General features: G+C 53.5%; 1 protein-coding gene across 1 annotated transcript in view; it reads right to left on the reverse strand.

Moving 5' to 3' along the window:
* The window catches only part of LOC144735692 (uncharacterized), a 99,855-nt gene that overhangs the window by 58,018 nt on the left and 19,874 nt on the right, over nt 1–21,963 (reverse strand). The window contains exons 2-4 of the mRNA XM_078618170.1: nt 2,320–2,379; nt 577–666; nt 190–234 (exon numbers count right to left, since the gene is read on the reverse strand). Coding sequence (XP_078474296.1) covers nt 190–234; nt 577–666; nt 2,320–2,379 — 195 coding nt within the window. The remainder of the gene's footprint in view (nt 1–189; nt 235–576; nt 667–2,319; nt 2,380–21,963) is intronic.

Consider the following 21,963-nt stretch of genomic DNA (forward strand, 5'->3'; position numbering starts at 1 on the left):
ATAAAACCCACGTGACCACCGGGAGAGAGAGACACACAAGCTCGAAATATACAGCAGCAGGCGGCAGGGTCGGGATCGAACCCACGACCTCCTGTATACCGGGCGAGGTGGTTAAAATCTGCTAGCCACCATGATGATGATGAGAGAGACACGCAAACAGGTCACGCGCGTTGGTTGGGAGGAACTCACCCTGAAGCCCTTGGGCCCAGCGTGGCCCATGTCTCCCTGGTCGCCCTGCAGAAGCACAATTCCAACGTCAAGCCGAGTCCCGAGTGTCATGTGCGGAGCAAACGAGCAACAGATCCGCACTCGTTGAATGTCGGGAGTCCACATTCGCATGAACCAGTCCTTGCTGTGCTGGAATGCAGCAGCTGAGCTTCAACACGGTACTTTGAAAGCTCTGCGCGTGATGAGTGGTGGTCTGGTGTGGTGTTGGATGGTCACGTGTAGTGTAGCACGGAGTGTGGTATTGGGCGACGAGAGGAAGTGCAGCATGGAGCATGGTATGATGAGAGGTATCACGGTATGACGCCATGTGATGTGGTCTGCGGGGTGTGGGCCGTGAATTCCACTTGCCTTGCTGCCCTCTGGCCCAGGTGAGCCCTCGGGCCCTGAAAATCCTGGAAGTCCCTGAGGTCCCTGCAGGCCTGGGAGGCCTGAGGCACCCTGCACACACACAACAACAACGACGACAAAGACACAGATCCCCGTACAGCCTCGTACACACTGCTGGGGCAAGCGATGTTAATGAGCACCTCTCAAAGCTGGGCATGGCACTTGATGGGATGGTGTGGCCGACGCTACATCGGTGCCGATGTTCACACACCACAAGAGGTCCTCATTGAAGTCTGAGTTGACCAACGGGAGGTCCCAGGAGAGGTTTAGATATCACTCCCCACTGATGTTAGCTCCCAGTAGACTCCTAATTACGGCAGGAAGAGCGTTCCAGACGGCCGAAGAAGCGCATCTGAAAGCGCCACGTGATCTGGTGACCGCAGTCTTCGTTCGATGGGCAGCCAAAAGCTGCTGATGCTGCTGCTGCGATGACCGAAGTTCATGCGTTGATGGTTTATGCTCCTTAACAATATCAGCACCATCCGCCTAACAATTCAAATGAACTCAACGCACAATCACGCAGCGGTGGAGCGACTTGGCAGAGCGGAGCTCGCCACGGGGTTGGTGGTGGGAGTGGGGTGGAAACGATGATCTGGGAGCTGGAGGGCCCCACTTCCCCAGGAGAGGCCGGGGAATCCCGGCTGGCCGAGTGCCCTGCCCGGCTCCCCCTTGGCAGTGCCTCTGCCCGAAGCGAAGGCACTGCCAAAGTGTGGCAGGGGCCCCTTTGGCCCAGACTTGCCACCGTCGCCACGGGCAGCATCCGTGGCCGAGCCTGTCGCGTTTCACGTTCGCCTCTGGCAAATTGGGAGTCGGCGAAGCGACGGGACAACTCGGGACACGGGGCTCGTCAAGACATCACAATGGGCTCCAGATCCTCACGCAGCGCCGCGAAGCGCACTCCCCTCAGCGCCGTGCCGCCAATTGACTAAATCCGGCCCTTGCTTTCCACCAAAGTGGCTAAATAGATTTCGAGTCAATCATCCCAGCCTTACATGTTGCGATTATCCCTAATTGGCTTTGCCCGATTTCCCCCTGGGAGGCGAGCGAGCGAGCGCGCGACGGAGACACGAGTGGGAAACTTCCATTTGCCGCTTTTGATCTTCGCAAAACGTCGAGCGAATTGCGTGGGGTTTTTTGTTCTCTCGGGAAGTCATCGGCTGAGAGGTGGGAGGTGGGGGGAGGAGGGGGTGAGCGACGACTTGGGTTATGCCTGGAAGATTCGATGTGGGCTTGCTGTGGTTGTTCCGATACTGGCTGTTTGGGCTGAGCTGCAGCTCGGTCGGTAGTTAAGGCAGAAGAGTGCACGCCTGGGCCGCGATGCGCACAGACGAACGGATGCAACAGAGGACTAGCAGGCGGCGAATACATTTGTAGCGTATCACGGATTATTTGTGAGCTGCGGTGTTGATGGGTTAGCGAGCGGGCGAGTGTGAGCTGCAGTGTCACGTGTGGGTAGGTGGGTGGCCGAGTGAGCGAGTTTGTGCGTGGTGGTTTAACACAGCAGAGGGGATAAGACGAAACGATCACTGCTGCTGCTGCTGTGAGGGTGAACGGAGTTCTCGCGATGATGGTTTATCCTCCTTAACAAGACATCAGCACCACCCGCGTAACAACTCAAATGGAGATGTGTTGCGGTGCAAGGGGGTTGAGGCTGGGAGCGTGTGGCCAGCTGGTGGAGGAGGCTGGTGGAGTTGAACATCTCACCTTGTCTCCCTTCGCTCCACTGCAGTCACATGACGACCCTGAGGAACAGCCGTGGCACGCCTAGAACAAACAACAACAACGACAACATTGCGCAACAACAACATATAAGACAAAACTCCCCCGTATAGCCTTAACAGACCGTTGGGGCAAGTGCTGTTAGCGAGCACCTATGAAGGCCAGCACGGCACACGAGGGGGTGAGTGGCCAACACCACGCCCGACCGCCTTTGTCTCCCCAGTGGTAATGTTTTTACACACACGCACAAGGTACTCATTTGAGGCCGAGTCGACCTAGGGGAGGCCCAGGACCGGTTCAGATAATCGTCACCGGTGTTGACCGTGAGCGCGAATCGAACCCGCGGTTAGCCAGGTTCGCAGCGCAGCGTAGCGCTAACCGCTGCGCCACCGCTCCCCAAGACACACCGCCGCACAACACAACAACGGATGCCGCGCAAGTGCCGGCACCTCCGTACGGTGCGAAGGAAGTTCTATGTACGCGTGCGTACAGCGCCTCGCGCGCACGTGTTTGCATGTTCTAGTTTCACTCGTCGTGGAAGCGGCTCGTTCGGGTTCTTGTGCGCAACGGCACCACCATCGCCACCAGAGGGCAACACTTTGGTTGCGCGAAACGAACCCAGTGGGATCGTAGGACTGGGTTCATTCCCCTGGGGCGCAACGATGTGGGGGTTTGGGGGCCGTGGGTGCAAGGACGCACAGAGGGGGCCCAGGTCGGCCACAAGGGGGGGGGGGAGAGGGGGCTCGAATCAATGGAGTGAAACAAGGAACAAAACGTTAAGAAAATTTAATTTTGATAAAAAATGTATTCAAAAGTGACCTGCGGCGCACCGCGGACCATGCCCGAGGAAGGCGTCTGGGCTATCACCGTCGATCGAGCGGCATCGCGTTGTGGCGGTCCACCCCACTTTGAGGAAATCCTGGACCGATTTGGGGGGCCCCGGCATGAAAGCAATACGCAAGGTAACTTAATTGTGAGCATTAGTACCTTTAAATCTGTTTTGTTCATTATGAATATCGTCACCGTAAGACTGTCTTCCTCTCTAAACCCAATACACGGTGCAACTCGAGTAATGTATACAGTGTAGGGGCCGTCCATAAATGACGTCACGCGATTTTGGGCGATTTTTTACCCCCCCCTCCATTGTCGCACGGCGTCACAAAAAGTCAGACCCCCCCCTCAAATATGACGTCACAAAGCTCGCCCCCCCCCCAAATATAAAACATGCTTCAAATCGCTTTAAACACTTGTCATTCTAGTGCGTATTTAATGTGGCTGTAGGAGAAACCATTTGTTAAAAAGTAGAACGTGTTGTCTATATTCATTTAAAGTTGCGCATTTTGATGTGACGTCACATTTATCACCCCCCCCCCCAATCGTCACACATCGTCACAAACGTCTGAAGCCCCCCCCCCCCCCAGGTCCGTGACGTCATCTATGGACGGCCCCGTAGTTATATTGCCTACATGTTATGGTTATACGGGGTTATGGTTCTACGGGGTTAAAAACATCAGTAGCTATTTCAGTAAAAAGCGAGTCGGGGGAGGGGGGCGATGAGGGTAGCCCAGAGTCGGGTTGCTCCCTGTCCAGCCCCTCCAGCGGCGCTAACAACCCCGAAGCCCCCTCTGAGAAACACTCATCTCTGCAAGGGCAATTGCTTTTGATTGGAAAAAAATAAAGTCTTGTCAAGTGCGAGTGTGGTGAGAAAGGTAACATCTGTTATTGACGAAAGTGTCGTTTAAAAGCATTTTGACCGAGTTCAAATCCCGGTTGGGGGTTGACTCAGCCCACCATCTCCGCGGGGTCGATAAAATTGGTACCACTCTGTCGACACGTCAACAGTGGTTGTCCTGTGACTCACCCCTGCCATATAAATGCGGAATTTCCATCGCTGTTTCAAGAGAGAGCTGTAAACGGGAAGAGAGCACTGACTAAATGCTTACGGGCTGTTCTTGATTTTTTTTAAATCACAACATTGACAGTGTAAAGATTGTATCGCAAGCACAGCGGGCAGGAAAATTATCCCCACATCCGGCACGTGTCACCGCCAGTCTATTTAAAAGCGAGCCAGAAGATGTTGAATGATGGATGAATAATCGCTGATCGTATGAATTCTGCACTTTATCGGCAGGGTCCCCGGTGTGCCTTGAGAAATGCTCCTAGAAACGCGTTATGTTCGGCATAGCCCGTAGCCTGCGCTGCTCCTTTCTCACCACCGCTATCACGAAAGGGTGGCTTCTAAAGAGCAATTCTCATCCATCGAGCCGTGAATACCGACATCAAATACAAGAGTAGCCCTTGCTGGCAGAAAAAAAAAATCACGCAATAATGATTCGAATATCAATTTGTAAAGTGGGCCCATTTCATCCGAAGGTCCCACCGATGCGCCACCGCTGTGTATGGAAAGCCACGAATTAAATAGAACCTGCAGAGTACATGGCCCGGACTAGTTGGGGGGGGGGGGCAGAGGCCGGTTTACAAAGGTGAGTTTACACAGGTGAGTTTACAGAGGTGAATTTCCCTTCGCTGCCGTGTGGTTCCGTCGCGCCGGAATGGATTACCGCGAATTTTCTTTACCACCATCGCCGGAACCTTTCGGCATGTCGTATCGGGCTCGCGTTTTAGTGTTATTGTAACGAAGACATGAAAAAGAACTAATGAAGTACGTGTCCAAGACCGACTTAAATATCGCTAAAGGCTACGATCGCCTTGTTAGCAAAGCGTTACAAAACTTGGGAGCGGCACGGTGGCAACATCCCGATCAGCGGCCACATCCCGATCACCCCGGGACACGCGCAGTGATGATCTGCCTTGTTCACCCCGGCATTGTCCAAGCGGAGCTGGCTGGCATGCTGTCAACAAAGAACCAGACGCCAACATCGCGAGTTTAACTCGCCAACACAACTCTGCGCGGAGGAGGAGAATGTAAAGTACAATAAAAAGTGTTGGCAGCGTATCTCCGACGTAACGGTCGTGCGTGTTTGGGAAGTTCGTAATTGTGAACGACATTAATCGTTGAGAAGCATCGCACGCACAGCCAGCTGTCTCTTTATTTGGGAGTCTCCTTTTGTAAGTTGTTGCAATATTCCTGAAGGGCCTTGCTGATCTACTCGTTCTCTGCACTGTCGACGTCTTTATCTTTGTGCTGCTGCTGCTTTTGCTGCCGATGTAATAGCAGCAACGCAGCAACCACCACGGCTCTCTCGCGCAAAATATCCGGGCGGCTAATTCCATATTTGAAGTTTTCGTGACTGCAAGGATTCATACTCTTTTGTTTTTTCGGTAAAGTCACGTAGGAGGCTTGTGTTGCTTCCGAAACGTCGTGAGTTAATTTTTTTTTTATTTTTCACCTACGTGACTTTACCGAAAAAACCAAAGAGCCGGGCGGCTGGCTGAACGAGATCATCATCCGTGTAACCTCACGAAATAAACCGAAAACCTACAACAGTGGGAATCGCCGAAAGATCGCCGTGCCGCGTGCAAGTACAGCCCCACGGCGTCTTCCCCGTGACAGGCGCCGGCTTTCTAGGTCGACAGTGATCTCGTTGGGAGCTCTCCGCACCAACACTCACTATGCTCCCCCATGCACAGCTATGTCCAGAACTTTTAGTCATCCCCCCTACCCACCCACACCACACCACCACGTCCGTCTTTGCCTTCCTATGTTGCCCCTTCTGCTTTTAATTCTCCCAGAGAATGAGGAGGAGGACGTGTGGGGAGCAGGGTGGCCGGATCCGTAGCGCAGAGCGCTAAAACCACGACGCTACCGCGTTCCCCAGCGCACACGCACACACACATTACATGCCCACATCACACACACACACGCACACACGAACAACATGAATAAATACACGGACACGTGGTACTAATTTAACAAGTTATCCCTCCGACGGGGGGTGGCGGCGGGGACGTGGGTGGGTAGGTGGGTGGGTGGGTGTGTGGGGCTCTGTCTAATGATGAACAGTCGTCCTGGGGAATAAAAAAAAGGTACTGGAAACGCTGCACCCCACTTATAATGGAAAAATCGTGCGTTCAGCTCAAACGCGAGGACGCAGAGCGTGCGGATCAAGGACGCGCGCAGAGTGGCTCGCGCGCGCACGGAGACGCTGACACGTGCACACGAGGGCATGTGGAAACACACGGACACTTTTTTTTCTATACAAAAAAAAACGTATCGCAAGCCCTGTAGCTCGAACATACCAGACTTAACCATATCCACATTGTGATTGTAAATTGCGCTCGCTGCGCACGCAGGCGTCGATGCAACTGTTGGGGCCAGGCCGAACCATTGTAGGCCTCGCCAAGTAAGTCAAGTCGTGCTCGGATGACTATTCAGTTGTTCACCAGCTGACTGGCAATTGACAGCGGATTTTTTGTGTATTGCTACCGGTGTACATCACCCTGCGCGCAATGTGAACGTTTGCCGCGCGGAGGTGGCTGCGCTGCTGCACGCGGCTGCCTGTAACCCAGTGCTGTGGAGGCAGCAGCAGCAGCAGCAGCTATGGTTGGTGGATCACCGCACACAGACGTTGCGATGCTACTCCCCGTGGGTGTCGAGGTGCCATAAGCCTGTCCTGCTAGGAGAACGCCAGAAATGTACCCTTCCACCTGCTCCTCTGATTCGCACCGTTGGCTACGTACCGTTCGAAAGAAGCTTCAAGATGCATACGTATGGGATAGAGTGTTTCCCCCTCACGCCACGGGTGTGTTTTCTCCAGGGGCTCCGGCTCCCTCCCACATGTTAACACCTCAATGTGTAGAGGACTGGACCGCAGAGCTTCGGGAAATTGTTGGCGCCGGATCATCACGTGGCTACCTCTCCGCTCGTCTGTTGTTCCTCGTGCCACTTGAGTCGTGCTCTCTCTAGGAGCACGAGCGAATTACTTTACGGTGCGGTACAACTTGACACTGTTTTATTACAAAGAATACGGAACACAAGCTAGAAGGGCTCGCAGAGGAGCGTGCAGAAGTGCTTGTGGGTAATTACGCCGAAAGTAAAACACATTGTAGTCTGTGGGTCTGTCCGTAAAGTGACTTTACCGAAATACCCACAGAATATCAATTCCTGCATTCACGAAAGCTTTAAGTCAAGATAAAACACGTTAATTACAAAAAACACGAATTAGGTCCATATCGACAACTAAGATAGTGGACTTGGAGTGTCAAATGTCGTTAGGAGCTATAACTTCTGGTTTTCTGATAAACAAACTCAATTTGTTTAATTTCCCACGTGACAATTTAATTTTATTTGTTCTGTCAGGTTATGGTAAAACAAAATGCATGTCTCCACGATCCAGCCCAAGATTAACTCATTATAAAAAATTTTAAGCCGTGGCGTGAACGCAAATATTTTATGCGCTATTATTATTTCCACCACAGGAGGGCATCAGTGACTGGGTGATGGAAAGGAAAGCTCACCATTCGACACTCGTATGTAATGTAGCTGTCAATTGTCGGGGAGTTTAATGCCCCATGGACAGCCTGAAACCCGCCATATGAACGTGTAATTTCCACCACTGGCTCAAGACTACTAAGAGACGTGAGTGTCACCCCACACTTTTTGGAACAAGGAGGCACACGGTGGCCCTCTGAGAGGGTGAAAGTGCTCACCAATCACCGCTCGGAGACAAATGACTTTGAAACTATTGGCAAGTGCGCCATGTAGGGCACCTAACGTTTGTGAGCCTCGATGTTAGCGTGCGGGTCGCCACGTTAGTCCACAACAGGTCTCTGTGCAAGTCTGTGGGTCTTCGTGTGACAATCTTTTGGGAGGGGGGGGGGTGGAACGTCGACGGTTTCAAAAATGTATATTTTGTACAGGGCGTCAGCGGATGCACGTCCTCCTCTTATGGACGGCGCCACAGGAGCCGGGGAGCATTGTCACTCGACGGACGAAAAGGTTGAATCGATCAAAGTTCTAGAAATTTCGCTCCCCGGGAAGCGCGCTAGCCACCAGACTGCCACAGCGTGTCGGCTCTCTCCGCCAAATGTCTTGAAAGTGTGAGCTCTTAACCACATTCTGTTCTTTTCATGCGTATTTATTTTTGTGTTTTACCAGGTAAGGCCCACTGAGCGATATAGCTGTTTTTCAGATGCGACCTGGCCACAAATGATAGCTCTATGAAGAGGCTTATAGTGTGGAAATGTATAGCAACCAAACACCCTAAACGCGTGGTGTTGATTCTAAGCGTGGAGGGAAAACCCGGAAGGGCCAGGAGAAAAATCCACTCAACCACGGGCAGAGAGACACGCAAACTCCAAATATACAGCATCAGGCGTCAGGGTCGGCATCGAACCCACGACCTCCTGCATGCCAGGCGAGGTAGTTAGCATCTCACCACCGTGGCGCCCCGTATATAAATATATACAGTACACATTTCGCACTTCAGAGCCTCACATTTAAAAACATTTACCAGTGTTGAACATTTGTCCAGGGGTCACTGAGAGCGCCTCCAGCATATCGAGTTTCACGTGAAAACGTTGACATTTGACCTCCGAGAAACACTTAAAGCGCTCCGGGCGCACACGCACGTACGCATGCAGTATGTATGTTGAACTTTTGTCGCACCGTTCGTAGCCAACCGTGCCAATCGGAGGCACGTCCTCCCGGGCGCGGAGCGTACGGGACTGTTCGCACGGCACGACTGTCGTGACGTGAACGCGCCATCCACGCCGAGACGCAGCGACGCTGATGACCCCGTGAGCTCGGAGGAGGCATGAGGCGTCCGAGGCGAGTGTGGACCCCGCGACTTTAACATCGCAGCCCACTTGGGGCCTTTCCCTGGAAAACCTCGGGCCTCTGGACATTGACGTGCACGCCGACCGCGTTTGCGTCCAGACGCAGGTTCACGCTGCTGCTCTGCGTTTGTTTGTATTATCTCGTCTGGGTGTGCAAGGTGAATCAGCACCTGGCGGGCATTAATTTGTCAGTAGTGTGGGGGGAGGGGGGGGCGATTTTGATGTTGGTTATTCCCATCATGGCAGAAAAAGAACACTCTTGGAAGGTAGACGAAATCGAGTCCGAACTTTCAAGGATGAAAATGTGGAATTGATCAAGCCAGATACACGTGCTGGTGATACCTCATGAAACGCTTTTGCCGTGGGAACAAGTAAAGCCTCTATTAGAAAACTCAGCTTTTCAAAAAAAAATAACTAAATAAACATACGTGTTCATTTAAAATGAAATGAAATTCAGAAGCCCCCCCCCAATCCACCACCCCCTCCTTGCAGCATGCAGCATTGAGCACAAACTCTCTGTCAGCAGATTGTATCAGCCCAGTGTTCCATGCCCCCCACCCCCGCGACCCCTCCAGTCCCATAAGCGCTTCCAGACGCAGCGGTGACATCAACGCCGGAGCCCCTCCCCTCACTCTCCGCAACCCGATCTGCAAATGTAAAAAAAGCAGTCTGACTTGGCCCTGTTGTTATGAGTTGGTATTATTATTATTTTGATTATTTTATTTATTTCATGTCCCGTCTGCAGAGGCTTAATTCTGAAAGAGTTTTAAAGGCAGCAGTGGTAGCAGCTGTGTGCCCCCCCCATCCACCCCTCCCCCCCCCCCGCAGTCGTCATCATTACAAAAAAACGGAGGGGGGGGGGTCCTGGGAAATGTTCGCAGGGATGAGAGGATGTACGGCGAGACCCGCGCCGCTGAGTGATGAATTCCATCCCGTGGGGCTGCTCGCAATGTACAGCGGCGTACGGTGACGTCTCTGGCGTGCGGAGGTTGAAAGCATGCAAGCGATAGCTCTGTACGTTCGTCTGTCCGTTCGTCCATCCGTCGTTCTGGCTCTCTGTCCGTGCCCGTGGGAAGTGGTGGGGGGGGGGCACGAGAACTTCTCGATGAATACGATTCACAAAAAGGTGCCCCCCCCCCACCGAACCCACCCAAAACTCCGTCCATACCCCCCCCCCTCTCTCTCTTTGCATCACGTTCCTTGGACACTGACGGAGATTGCCGATTGCGGTTTACGGAGTGACCGGTGGGCGCTGGCGTGGATGCCGAGACGTGGGAGAACATCGAGTGCGCATTTGGGGAACTCGCGCAATGGCGATAAAAAAAAAATATTATTCAGCAGACGATTGGACGCCTTCACACATCTGTTCCTCCACGTAAAACAAATATATATATAAAATGCAAAAAAAATGTTGATACATCCCATCAGCCATTCAGCAATGTGGAAATGAAGAATTTGAATGGCGTTATGCAAGCGAGGCTGAGTGTTATTGATACGTTTCAGAAGGACACGTTCTAGTGCATGAATGTTCTTACGTTCAGCACGGCCTCCCTCGAATGCAACGTTACTCTCAACGTGCCCTCAGCTGGTTGCAAGTTCGTGAATGAATGAAGTAAATGAGTTTCAATGTCAAACGTAAACCACGAGACAACGAGCATGGAGGCAGCGTGCAACTGCTGTTCCACTGGGCCACCTTGTTCTTATCATTCTTAGTGATAAATATACGCACTCAATTTTAGTGAGTATATTTAGTCGTTGTGTATGTATGTTGCACTTCTTTCGCACCGCACGCAGCCAGCCGTGATTATTGAAGGGTCTGTCTGGAGCTCGTTAGCTACTGTTAGGTAACAACAACAACAAAAACTGATCGTCATTAAACATGTGTTTACGTTTAATTCTCATCAGCCCTCAAAGTGCTAAGCTCAGTCTCCAAACCGTTACTACCCACTCCATCTCTCTGGCTTCTCCGTTTATGTTCTATGAAGAAGGGCCATCGCCTGAAACGTCGCCACCGCATTCTTGAGGACGGTGTTGCGTTGTTTTAATGTCATGTGTTAGATCTGTGGTTCTCAGCCTGTAGTCCGCGGACCTACTGTTTGTCCACAGCGCCGTGGGACAAAGTTCGACAGAACCGTTGCAGACAGAGCCGTGCCTAGGCTACACGGCGAGTTGGGGCGACCGCCCCGGGCCCCGTGCTTTGGGGAGCCCCGCGCGTGCTTCGACTTCGCGCTGTCAAATATAACGTTTTCAGGTTTAGTTTTAATGCATCTGGGGGGGGGGGTGCACGTGGTGTGAGTTGCCCCGGGCCCCACACCCCCCGCTAGGGATGGCCCTGGCTGCAGACGCTACACTGTTTTTGTCTCTCGTAACATCACCTTCGTTTTTGGTTCACGGCCCATTACACAACCGTATAAAGTTAAAGTTCGATCTGACGATTGCCCGGCATCGCTTGCAGGGAAAAATCAAATCTGTTATCGTAAAAATCAAATCTGTTATCGGAAAAATCAAATCTGTTGTCGGCGCGCGGTGATGGGCAGCGTCCCGTGTGCCCCGTGATGTCCAGCTGCTGGACATCGCTGCTGTCCCATCGAGGATCCTTCTCGGTGACGCCGAGCAGAGGCCGAACCTCAACTCCGCGTGCGTGGAGACCCCCATGCCTGTGCCCCCTGTCGTAGTAACGCTAGGAAGCAGCGTATTTTCCTTATCAATTTTCACTTCAATTACGCTAATTTGACAGAATTCCGCGCTCGTTTGTATCGCGCTCTGGGTACATTCCAAACCCATTGCGCTTTTCTGCTTAAACCCTCCCACCACCCCCCCCCCCCCAATGTGTAACTTGCCTCTCACCCTCCCCCCTGGACATCCAGGGAGCCTGGTGAGGGAGCCGCGTGGGTCAGCCGCGCGAGGATGAATAGAGGCCGGCAAGTTGTTCTTGAAACCAGCAGGGCCATATCGCTGTGGCACGTAAATTACTGTAACCATTTTCTTTGCGTTAGTATCAATATTTGAGCATATGGGAGGGGGCTGTGCATACCGACGTGTTTGGCAGGAGACGTCTGCGGCGGGCCTGGCTCCTGGATGACGCTTTACTAGTGGAGGGCAGCTGCCGGCAGCTGTTGGCAGCTGCCCTCCCGCTCCACAGCAGGAGGCGAGAAGCGACGATCCATGCCGTCGTGTGAATGTGTTCAAAGGGTAACTTTCCCCGTGTCATTTTTGTCACCTTTTTTGTTTGTTTTCTCTCTCTCTCTCGTTTGTTCCGTCTCCCTCCGTGACGTTTTCTGTTTGTATCACCTGCATTAAATTTTATCGGTAATAATTCCTGGAATAGATATTTATTTTCATCCGTGAATTGCTGCGTGCATTTTGGGTTTAATACGTCGACCTTATGCAGAAGTATTATCCCCAGTGGTATGCCATTGTACATGCGATGCATGCCACTGTGTGTTGTTAAATGTATTAAAATCACACTAATAATTACATGCGTTCAGGGGGATGCTTCTGGCAGTCAGCCCTAGGCTGTGAACCCACAACACCCTGGTCTGTCCGGCGGTGACCTGCCAACGAGCCTTCGCAACTCCACGTGACCCTCAAAGTGCACCTAGCCTGGCGCAAGATCCACAGTGGCCTCTCCATCGCTTGCACTTCACGTCCGTCGACGGCCAACTCGAGTGAAGTTGACTCCAGTGGGCCCGACTTCTCCTGGAACTTGAGCTGACGGACAGCTAGAGTTGATTACATTAGAAAGCGGCATTTCCACCACGCCGTTTCAAGTTGACGGAGTTTCCGTGTGAGTTTGACCAGGGTCTGTCCCACCCCCCCCTCCCCCAAATGAAGAATGTTTCTGGTCAGCCCGAATAATAACGACGCAGGATTCGGACCGCCATCGTGAGAGGCGGAATCATCGTCCCGGGGAATTTGGATTCCCTGCCACCCGACTTTGGCAGCCAGTTAGAGTTGTTTCTGGAAATATGAACATGGTGGGGGCGGGCGGGCGGGCGGGCGGGCGGGGAATCGAGAGGCATGAAAGCGGTGTTGGTGTCAGCTGTCGCTTGCTACGTTCCCAAACGGCGGCCGCAAGTAACTGAGAAGACGTACAATTAATTATTCCATTCTGGGCTTCTCAAGTTGGTGGGAGCGTCGCTTTACAGGATTCTTTGCAACCGGGCTGTGTCCAAGTTGTCCCACATCAACACCCAATTACCGCCCTGCTGGCAGCAATTTACTCGATCACATCACAGCTAACGGATTGAAAACGCAGGCGAATGAAAAGTCCATCGTGCGACGAGGGATCGTGGCAAAGACAGAAGTGAGCGGAGGCTCCCGTACCGCGGAGGAACGCGGCACAACGGAGGACCCCGGCGTTTTGGTGAAATTCCCGGTCCTGAGCGCTGTCCCGACGGATTCCTTTCCCTCTCTGACTGCTACAGAGATCCACAGTCGACTAAAGGGGGGGGGGGGAGAGGGGAGAGCGATCCCTTGCAGGAATCTCAGCAGAAGCTCTGCGATATCCGCTTCCGTGGGCCGGGTTGACGTGTGGCGGCGCATCGCTCTGCGAGAGGTGCGGTGCCACGCGCAGTAACGCAACGACACAACCGGAATACAACTGGGAGGGGGGGGGGGAACTTTCAACAAGTTAAATCACAAAACAAGGATGGGGGGAGTGAGATCACTTGTCCTTCACCGGAAATCTGGTTCCCCCCTTACTGCGGGAGAGGCGCAGAGTTCGGAATGTTCGCGCACGCTCACAGCCGAAAGTAAACGCGACTCCCTGCTCAAGTGATTCCTGGGACGGTGCTCACCTCTTGGCGGCAGTGAGTTCTGTTTCGCATCGAGGTCGTCGATCTAAATGTGAAGCAGATCTCTCCACATCACACGGGGCACACACAAAGATGTCGCCTTTAGCAGGCTGTAGGGGCAAGTGCTGTTAGCGAGGAGCACCGATGAAGGCCGGCATGGCGCGCGAGGGGGTGGGTGGCCAGCACCACGCCCGGCCGCCTTTGTCTCCCCAGTGGCGATGTTCACACATCGCACCAGGTACTCATTTGAAGCTGAGTCGACCTAGGGGAGGCCCATAACCGCTTCATTATAATCGTCACTGGTGTTGGCCGTGTGCGGGAATCAAACTCGGGTCGCCGGGTTCGTAGCGCTGCACGCTAACCGTTGCGCCACCGCTCCGCACACAAGCGCAAAGACAGATGCACACACACACACAACAGATGTTCATCTTAACTTGAGTCAGCACTCCGTGCGTCACAGGGACACCCACACATACATAAACAACTCCTCTCTCCTAATCAGAACCAGACTTCTCCACTTCATAGGGGATACGTTTGTTCAAATGCACACACGCACACGAGATATATATCGTGATTGAACTAAGCACCCTGTCACGCGGGATGTCTTTACCAGTCATCAGGCGCATGCAGCGTGTAACGACTTAATTGGTGTTTGAATAGTGGTAAACATTCCCGACGCTACCGTGTTGTCCTAGCATCTCGCCGCGATGGCGAGATGTGAATTACCTCGCCGGGCATACAGGAGGTCGTTGGTTACATCTCAACCATGACGCCTGTATATTTGGAGTTTGCGTGTTCTCCCCGTGGGGTTTTCCCCTCCACATTTAAAATCGACGTGAGTTAAACGTTTTTTGGCTGCAATAAATATCCCGGGTATAAGCCACTTCGTTTGGGCTATCATTTGTGGCCAGGTTGCTTCTCGAAAAAAGCTACATAGCAGCTCGAGTGGGCCTTACCCAGTAAAATACAACGATCAAAAATATAAAATAGAAATGGACCTTTGGCTGTCTTTACATTCGCGTGAATCGTCGTGAATTTGTGCATTTTCCCTTAATCTCCCAAGGGCTGCATGAGCCGCCCACCGCGGCCAGAGGCCACGGCGACCCGCGGCACGGCACCAACGAGGCCACACAGATAACGACGGCCGCGTCCAGAGCAGCAACAAAACACACGCACATTTGTTACCTTTCCCACATTTTGCGGAACAATTGGCCCCCATACACATTCCAGGCTTTTTTTGGGGTGGAGGGGATGGGAGGACGAATTCCCACGTTCGTACATTCTCGCTGTTTCGGTAACAAGCACCGGACAGTCATCCGTGTCCGCGGGATGGACCGTGGAGTCTGCAAACAGATGGGTTTGGGTCACCGTCGTGCCAGCCAACGGCTGTACACAGGCCCCGTTTAATCACCCGCGATTAAATCGGGCTTTGTCGCGTCGCGGGAACCACGGGGCTTGGACGCGGCTTCATCCAGAAGTAGATCGGAGCTGATGTCAATGGCCACTCTGGTAAACAAAAAAGGTAAAGGTGCAGCCCTGCAATTTTTTGCTTACACCACTGCTGGTGGAAGCGCCTCCACTAGAGGGAGCTCTAGAGGGCCGGCTCCAGAGAGCATGACAGCCTACACGCTGACGAGACATCACACTTTACACACGCAGGGCCTGCCGATAGACTAACTCTGGTGGAACCATTGATACTCCTACCTGGACAGAGGCGGTGGGATTTAAGAAATGCGCCCCTTTGTTTTAATCTCCATGCCATGATAACGAATAGAACCGGTGACCCCTGGATTGCAAGTCCAGTGCGATAACGATCACAGCACGGCAGCTTCCCTGGTCCGAGAGTGGCCATTCAAAGCACCTTGTCCACTAAGATCTGAGGGCCCTTGGTGAGAATTTGGATCTGAGTAGACGAGCGAGGGGGGAGGGCATGGGAGGGAAGGGGGTGGCAGGAAAGGGCAGGAAAAGGCAGGGGAGGGCAAGGGAAGGACAGGGCAGGAGTGGGCAGCCGCCCACAAAGCCAACTTCAGTCGGAGTGATGGGACTCACGCGCCTTCCACCCCCCCTCCCCCCCCCCCCAAAAAAATAGGGGCCAAAAATACAACCCAAAAAAAATCTGCACGTACACACCATTAGCGATCGTTCATCTGGGCAAAATGAAAAGGCGGATTAGAGCGGGGACAATCGCCGATCACCACGACCCACGCCGCCCTCAAGTGCCACAGAAGGAAAAAAAGCCAATGTCCTGGCAGAGTAACGCGCACGCAGTCCCCGAGCCAGACGGGCGCGTGAGAGCCCCAGCGCAACGCCGTTGCCCCCTCGCCACGCAGCGGTGCCGTGAGACGCAGGAGATCCCAGCGCTGCGCTGCACGCGTGCAAGAGAATGTAGTTGAACGCAGTGCCCGATGAAGCTAGCGCAGGGCCTGTAGCATATGTTACAAAGGGGCCCTAAAGTTTTTTCAAAGAACACGTAAATATTAAAACACAAAATTTGTACTTGCCTAGTACAGCAATTGTATTTTTTCATTTGCTATACAGCCAGATAATACGACACATTGCTAACCTTAAACACTCAGTCGTTCGTAAAATTTGAAGGCGGTATAGTACTATCGTAATAGAGCAAGTGCAGAATCACTGAACCGGAATTGATAGCTTGAAAATATTTAGTGCGGGGCCCTTGAAAGTGCGGGGCCCGTAGCATATGAAACTTTTGCTACCAGTATAATCCGGCACTGAATGAACACATTTTAATAACCATAATAGAGGTTTGTTGGGGTTAGACCGCGTCAATACAAATGCGTCGTTAGACCCGCCACCACCCGACACAGCCTATTAGTCAGGTTTGTCACGTAAATAGAACGTGCGAATTGGTTGCTAGTTCAGCTCACCGGTTTAACGACGCATTTATATTTACGCGATCTCACCCAAAAACCTCTATTATCGATAATATTGGTCGCGACGGCCTACGCGTTAAATTATAATAACCATACTACCATTAAAAATAATAAATGTCTCGAGTAGTCCTGGCTGGCTGCTGGCTGGGCTCCTCTCTACCCCAACAGCAACTCGATTGTTAGTGGCTGCTGCGGGACAAGTTGCCAATGAAACTAGCTGGGTAACTGGCTACACGGGATTTTTTCCGCGCAACAAATAAACATTGAATTGAAACGACGGAAGGAGAAGAAGAAGCACGGAAGATGTTTCATGAATAACAAATAGATCGCTACACCGAAGAGATGGGAGTAACGAACATAAAAGACTGACCACGGTTCATTTAAAATTGCTCTGACTTTTCAACTTGTGCCCCGATTAATGTCATTCCTATGCCAGGAAAAAAAAACCCTTACAATACGTATTATCCTAACATTTTAGTTTTACGTAAAAAAAAGCAGGTTACTTTTAGTGCTCTGAGTACAGGATGATCCTGATAAGAGTTTAAACAATAACAGGTGTCGATGATTATTTTCCGTTCTCTAATCGATATAATAAAAAAAAATATTTGACATTTTCAGAAAATCATGAGTCTCAAGGTTCTTTTCATCAGGGGGCCACTGCGTTGGAATGTTTGGCAAATGCCATTGTTGGGGGTTTGGCATGTGTGAGAAAGCTGGAAAAAATCTGTGGAGGCAACCTCGGTTACAGGAGGGGATAATTACCGAAGCGTTGCTCATATGGATTCAAGAATCGATTTCTCTGCGGCCATCTCCTGGCCAACTCACAGTTTGACACCATAACAGCAGGTAGCCCACGGTAGTCTACAATTCAGGTGCTAGCCATCTGAGAAAAATAACAATCGAGGGATTTTACTTTGGATTTTCCATGTCTGTGTCTAAAATGCAAGTCTGAAATCACGGCAGTGCCCGCATTATTTTCAAATCGACGAATCGATGCATCGTTACCTGCCTAGATACTGTCACGTCGGAGTGGGACTTTGCGATCACCCTGTACTTGTGTAATGCGGGCGTAAACGACCTCCCGGAAGTGACGTCATGGGGGGAGGAGTTACGTCACGTGGGGGAGAGGGTTCAGGTCTATAAGGGGGGAAACTGGAAGCAGTAGGGAGTGATCGGGGACTGGGAAAGTGTGAGGCCACGCAGGGCGAAGGGTGAGAGAGAGAGTGGCGAGATCGCCACACACCCGGCCCACGAGGATCGGCACCGTCGGCCAACGGTGACCGACCCCGGGGCAGCAGGAGCAGCGAGGAGGCTGCAGAGAGCAGCGGGTCTGCAAGGGAGGAGTTGGGCAGCGGGGGTCTGCGCGACGAGACGGCAGCGGGTCTGCTAGGAGGGAGTTGGGCTACATGAGCGACAGCAGCCTGGGGCTGCAGAGCCAAGAGTATATAGGGGAGTGCCGTGAGGGAAAAGAGATCGAACCCAAATAAAGGACACAGGACAGAGAGAAGCGTCCGAGACTTTTATTACACTGGTGTCAAAAGTGTAATGGCATGGCTAAACAACTGAGAAAAAAGAATATTCCGTCTCCGGCATCGGCTTCATCTTCCGACGACGATGACCTTCCTCCTGCGGTGGACCTGACTCCGGCAGAGGAGGAGATCCGTGCTGAGACGAGTGCGGGTCCGGGGGTCCAAGATGTCGCCGCGTCGGCGGACCCGTCTGCACAAAAGGACGTGGATTTAAGATGGAGTCAGATGGCGGAGCAACTTGAAACTCTCAAGAACGTACTTGCACAGTTGTGTGAGCTCGTCACGCCGAGGGTGGCATCGGAAGGAGATGTTGGTGGTCCGCAGGAGCCCGGGTTGTCTTCGCTGTCGACGCCATCGGCCACGTGGCACGAAGACGCCATCTTGGGCGTGGCGCATGACGAAAGGCGGGAAGCCGCCATTTTGGGCCCTCCGCGACGGAAGGCCGCCATCTTGTCGACACCACAGTGCGACGCCATGTTGAACATGCCACCGGATGAGTCAGCGGCTGGAGGGAGCGCGCCAAGGAGTCGCAGTCGTCACCTAACGACTGTCAAGGAATTCTCCATCGGGGGCGATTGGAGTGCGTTCGCCTGCAGATTTTTGGCAGCGGTACGCTCAGCGAGGTGGACTGACGCCGAGGCATTAGAAGTTCTTCCGACTCTTCTCGATGACGAGTCCGTTAGATTCTTTCGCTCTATAAAAGCCGCGAAGAAGAAAACATTGCGAGGTGTGTTCGACGAAATGGCAGACGCTTACGAGCCGCCGGATGATGCTCATCGCCGGTTTCTGCAACGACAACGCGCACCCGAGGAGTCTCCGGTGGCGTATAGGGGCGCGGTACTGGAGCTGGCTATGGCCGCATACCCGGAGACGGAGCCTGACCTGCTGGAACCTCTCATCCTGGGGAAGATGCTGGAGTTGTCCCGGGATCTCGGCATTCCTATGCCGGTGTGCGGTCACGAGAAGCTCACATCCCGGGCTGCGGCTAAATGTCTGGACGCCCAGTTCAACCTGCGCCGGTGGAAGCAAGTTACGGCGTGGACGGGGGGGCCCATCGTCGAAGGGGGAGCCTTGGGTTGGGACCCCAAGAAGGCAGTTTATGTGCCGGACGACAGGAGCCCGCAGGAGCTGTCGGCTTCCGCTGCTCCGTGGCCGAGCCGCGGTGGGCCGGGGCCGCGGGCTGCGCCGCCGACACGGCCGCGTCGGGACGGGGCGCCCGCAGCAAGGCGCAACAACATCGACTGTTTCCGCTGCGGGCGAAAGGGCCATTATGCCAGGGACTGCTGGGCCCGGGTCCGCCCCAGCAGGAGGCCTCGACAGCGGCCGCTCCAAGAAAGGATTCGCCAGCACAGACGAGCCGGCCGTGACGCGGCAGGGGAAAGAAGACTCAACTCAGGGTGCGCCTACCACGGCTGCGGAACCTTTGAGGCCCGCAGCCCTTCCAACCCCGCCGCGGACGCGATTGCGGGACGCCTCTGATGCTGCGCCTTCGAGAATAGGGGACCGGGACGTTGCCAGGCCTCCAATAGCGACAAACGAACTTCAGCCTGTCGCTCTTAAAACCCTGCCACGTTCCCGCTCGGCGGGAGGGCCACCGACCGTCTGGGATGGCCCGGCGACCCGCACCCGCTCGAAATCCCTCACATTTCGTTAATTATTGTGTTGTGTTCTTGTTCTTTCGGTATATTATTGTGTGTTCTGTGTCCTTTTTCGTATTCGGTCGTGTTCGCTCGCATTGCTTGTTGGAGCTGTGTTCAGCCGAGATCGGCTGGATTTTCTCTACGGGGGAGGGTGGTGTAATGCGGGCGTAAACAACCTCCCGGAAGTGTCGTCATGGGGGGAGGAGTTACGTCACGTGGGGGAGAGGGTTCAGGTCTATAAGGGGGGAAACCGGAAGCAGTAGGGAGTGATCGGGGACTGGGAAAGTGTGAGGCCACGCAGGGCGAAGGGTGAGAGAGAGTGGCGAGATCGCCACACACCCGGCCCACGAGGATCGGCACCGTCGGCCAACGGTGACCGACCCCGGGGCAGCAGGAGCAGCGAGGAGGCTGCAGAGAGCAGCGGGTCTGCAAGGGAGGAGTTGGGCAGCGGGGGTCTGCGCGACGAGACGGCAGCGGGTCTGCTAGGAGGGAGTTGGGCTACGTGAGCGACAGCAGCCTGGGGCTGCAGAGCCAAGAGTATATAGGGGAGTGCCGTGAGGGAAAAGAGATCGAACCCAAATAAATGACACAGGACAGAGAGAAGCGTCCGAGTCTTTAATTACACTTGTACTCGAGATCAGGGCCGCAGCCGAACGTTCAAAGCGGAGAGATGTCCAACGGGTGAAAGGTTGCCAGAGGCTATTGGTCAGACGACAGATGCACGGCGAGCCGGTGTTTGGCAATCATCAAAGTGATTCCCTGCTCAAGCAAGCATCGAGACGCTGCCTCATGCTCCTGTTTATATCTCAACGAGGCTTATCCGTACGACAGCCGCTGTTGACTTTTCAGCAACATTTGAATTCTTTTTTTTTGATCGACCTCGGGATGGATGCTGTGCTGAATCAAGCCGTGATTTTCGAACTCGCAACCTCGCGATTGCGAGCCGCTCGCTCTACCGCTGAGCCACGACTGTCAATTAATCACTACGACTGTCAATCACCACGACTGTCAATCAATCACCACGACTGTCACTCACCACGACTATAAATCATCACGACTGTCAATCACCACGACTGTCAATCACTACGACTGTCAATCACCACGACTGTCACTAACCACGACTGTCAATCACCACGTCTGTCAATCAATCACCACGACTGTCACTCACCACGACTGTCAATCAATCACCACGACTGTCAATCACCACGACTGTCAATCACCACGACTGTCAATCACCATGACTGTCAATCACCACGACTGTCAATCAATCACCACGACTGTCAATCACCACGACTGTCAATCAATCACCACGACTGTCAATCACCACGACTGTCAATCACCACGACTGTCGCCACGCTCCATTTAACGCGAGGACTCTCACGACCGGCGGTATGAATCATAATAATTGACACACGCTTCACTTCCGCGACCTGCCCCAATAGATCCGTTACGAACCACTGATGTCGAAGCGACAGACCTTACTGAGCGCACGTTGAACATAGGCCATGGGGGCGCAAAATTGTTTGTGGGTGTCTCTTTGCAATATCGTTGGGGGGGAAAAAATGTGTTGGGGGGCTATCCGGACACCAATGGCACCCTCAGCGGCCGTGCCGCGCTAACACAGCCGCCAAGGGAATGCCGACGCATGCCAGGCGCAGCAGGAATCACCCGCTCCCACTCAACCGAGGGCCCGTGCAGGCTTTCCTCCTCCAAGAGGACGGCAGTGGAGAGCGACTCGAGCACGGGACTCGCCGCCCGCCGCCGCCGCCGTCGGGGGGAATCAGAAAGTCGCTGGTGGGACGCGAGCCATTGTCCCCGGTGCTAATCCCCGGGATGAGAGGCTGGCGAGCCGTGAGTGTGGCGTCAGCAGGGAAGGGAATTAGCGCGGCTCTCGCTCACGTCGAGTGAGGAGGGCACAGCGGTTGCGGGGGGGTGGGGGGTTGAGGTTGTCGCGATCGGAAGACCGCGACCGAGCCGTGTTTGTTATTCGGTCAAACTATGGCGGTTCGTGAGCTTCTTTTCTATTCCGCTC

Source organism: Lampetra planeri, chromosome 56, assembly GCF_965212315.1.
Source record: "Lampetra planeri chromosome 56, kcLamPlan1.2.h2, whole genome shotgun sequence".
Classification (NCBI taxonomy): Eukaryota; Metazoa; Chordata; class Hyperoartia; order Petromyzontiformes; family Petromyzontidae; genus Lampetra; species Lampetra planeri.